The sequence below is a fragment of the Sinocyclocheilus rhinocerous genome, unplaced genomic scaffold, assembly GCF_001515625.1.
Source record: "Sinocyclocheilus rhinocerous isolate Xijiao unplaced genomic scaffold, SAMN03320098_v1.1 scaffold3693, whole genome shotgun sequence".
Lineage (NCBI taxonomy): Eukaryota > Metazoa > Chordata > Actinopteri > Cypriniformes > Cyprinidae > Sinocyclocheilus > Sinocyclocheilus rhinocerous.
The window spans coordinates 202,319-203,218 of NW_015630705.1; the positions used below are offsets into that span (position 1 = coordinate 202,319).

General features: G+C 35.9%; 1 protein-coding gene across 1 annotated transcript in view; it reads left to right on the plus strand.

Annotated features, from left to right (window-relative positions):
* lrrc63 (leucine rich repeat containing 63) overlaps nucleotides 1–900 on the plus strand; it is an 8,064-nt gene that overhangs the window by 1,244 nt on the left and 5,920 nt on the right. Inside the window, exon 4 of the mRNA XM_016553236.1 lies at nucleotides 646–806. Coding sequence (XP_016408722.1) covers nucleotides 646–806 — 161 coding nt within the window. The remainder of the gene's footprint in view (nucleotides 1–645; nucleotides 807–900) is intronic.

Below are 900 nucleotides of genomic sequence, written 5' to 3' on the forward strand. Positions count from 1 at the left end.
CACACACACACACACTCTCACTCATACACACACACACACACACAAATACAGTAAAAATTGTGAAATACCATATTACAATTTACAATAACTGTTTTCTATGTGAATATCTGTTAAAATGTTCATATAGAAAGTTCAAAAGAACAGCATTTATTTGAAATTGAACTCTTTTGTGACATTATAAATGTCTTTACTGACACTTTTTATCAATATGTGATGCATCACAGTTTCCACAGAAATATTGTGCAAGTTTAACAGATATTCACATAGAAAACAGCTGTTTTACATTAATAATATTTGGCAATTTTGATTGTTTTACTGTATTTTTGATTAAATAAATGCAGCTTTGGTGAGCAGAAGAGACTTCTTTTAAAAACTTTTTTTCAAATTTATTCAAATCAATGAAACAGAAATTCCTCTATGTGCCAATTAAAACACTGATGATTATTATTATCATTAGTGTGTCTGGAATTACTCCCGTATTGTGTTCATTTTCATAGTGACAAACAAAACAGTTTATTAAAAACATAAAACAGGATTTTATTTAGTTTTAGCTCTCATTTCAATTCTACATCCTGTTTGCTACATCATTGTAATAGTCGTTAGTTCAGTTGTGAGCGGTTCATAAAGTCTCTGGTTCTTCTGCAGCTCATGAAGTTCTTCTGAACGCTGTGACCAGCAAACACTTCCAGAATTCCCGTCGCTCTCGATCCCCGTTCCGCCGCGCGGGAGAGCATAACATCATCAGTGCGTCTGAACTCGCCGTCCTCAACTGCATCACACGAGGAGGAACCAGACTCAGCTTCAAGGTGAGTGTGTGTGTGTGTGTGTGTGTGTATCTGTGTGTGTGTGTGTGTGAGTGTGTTAGAGTGAGTGTGTGTGTGTGTGTGTGTGTGAGTGTGT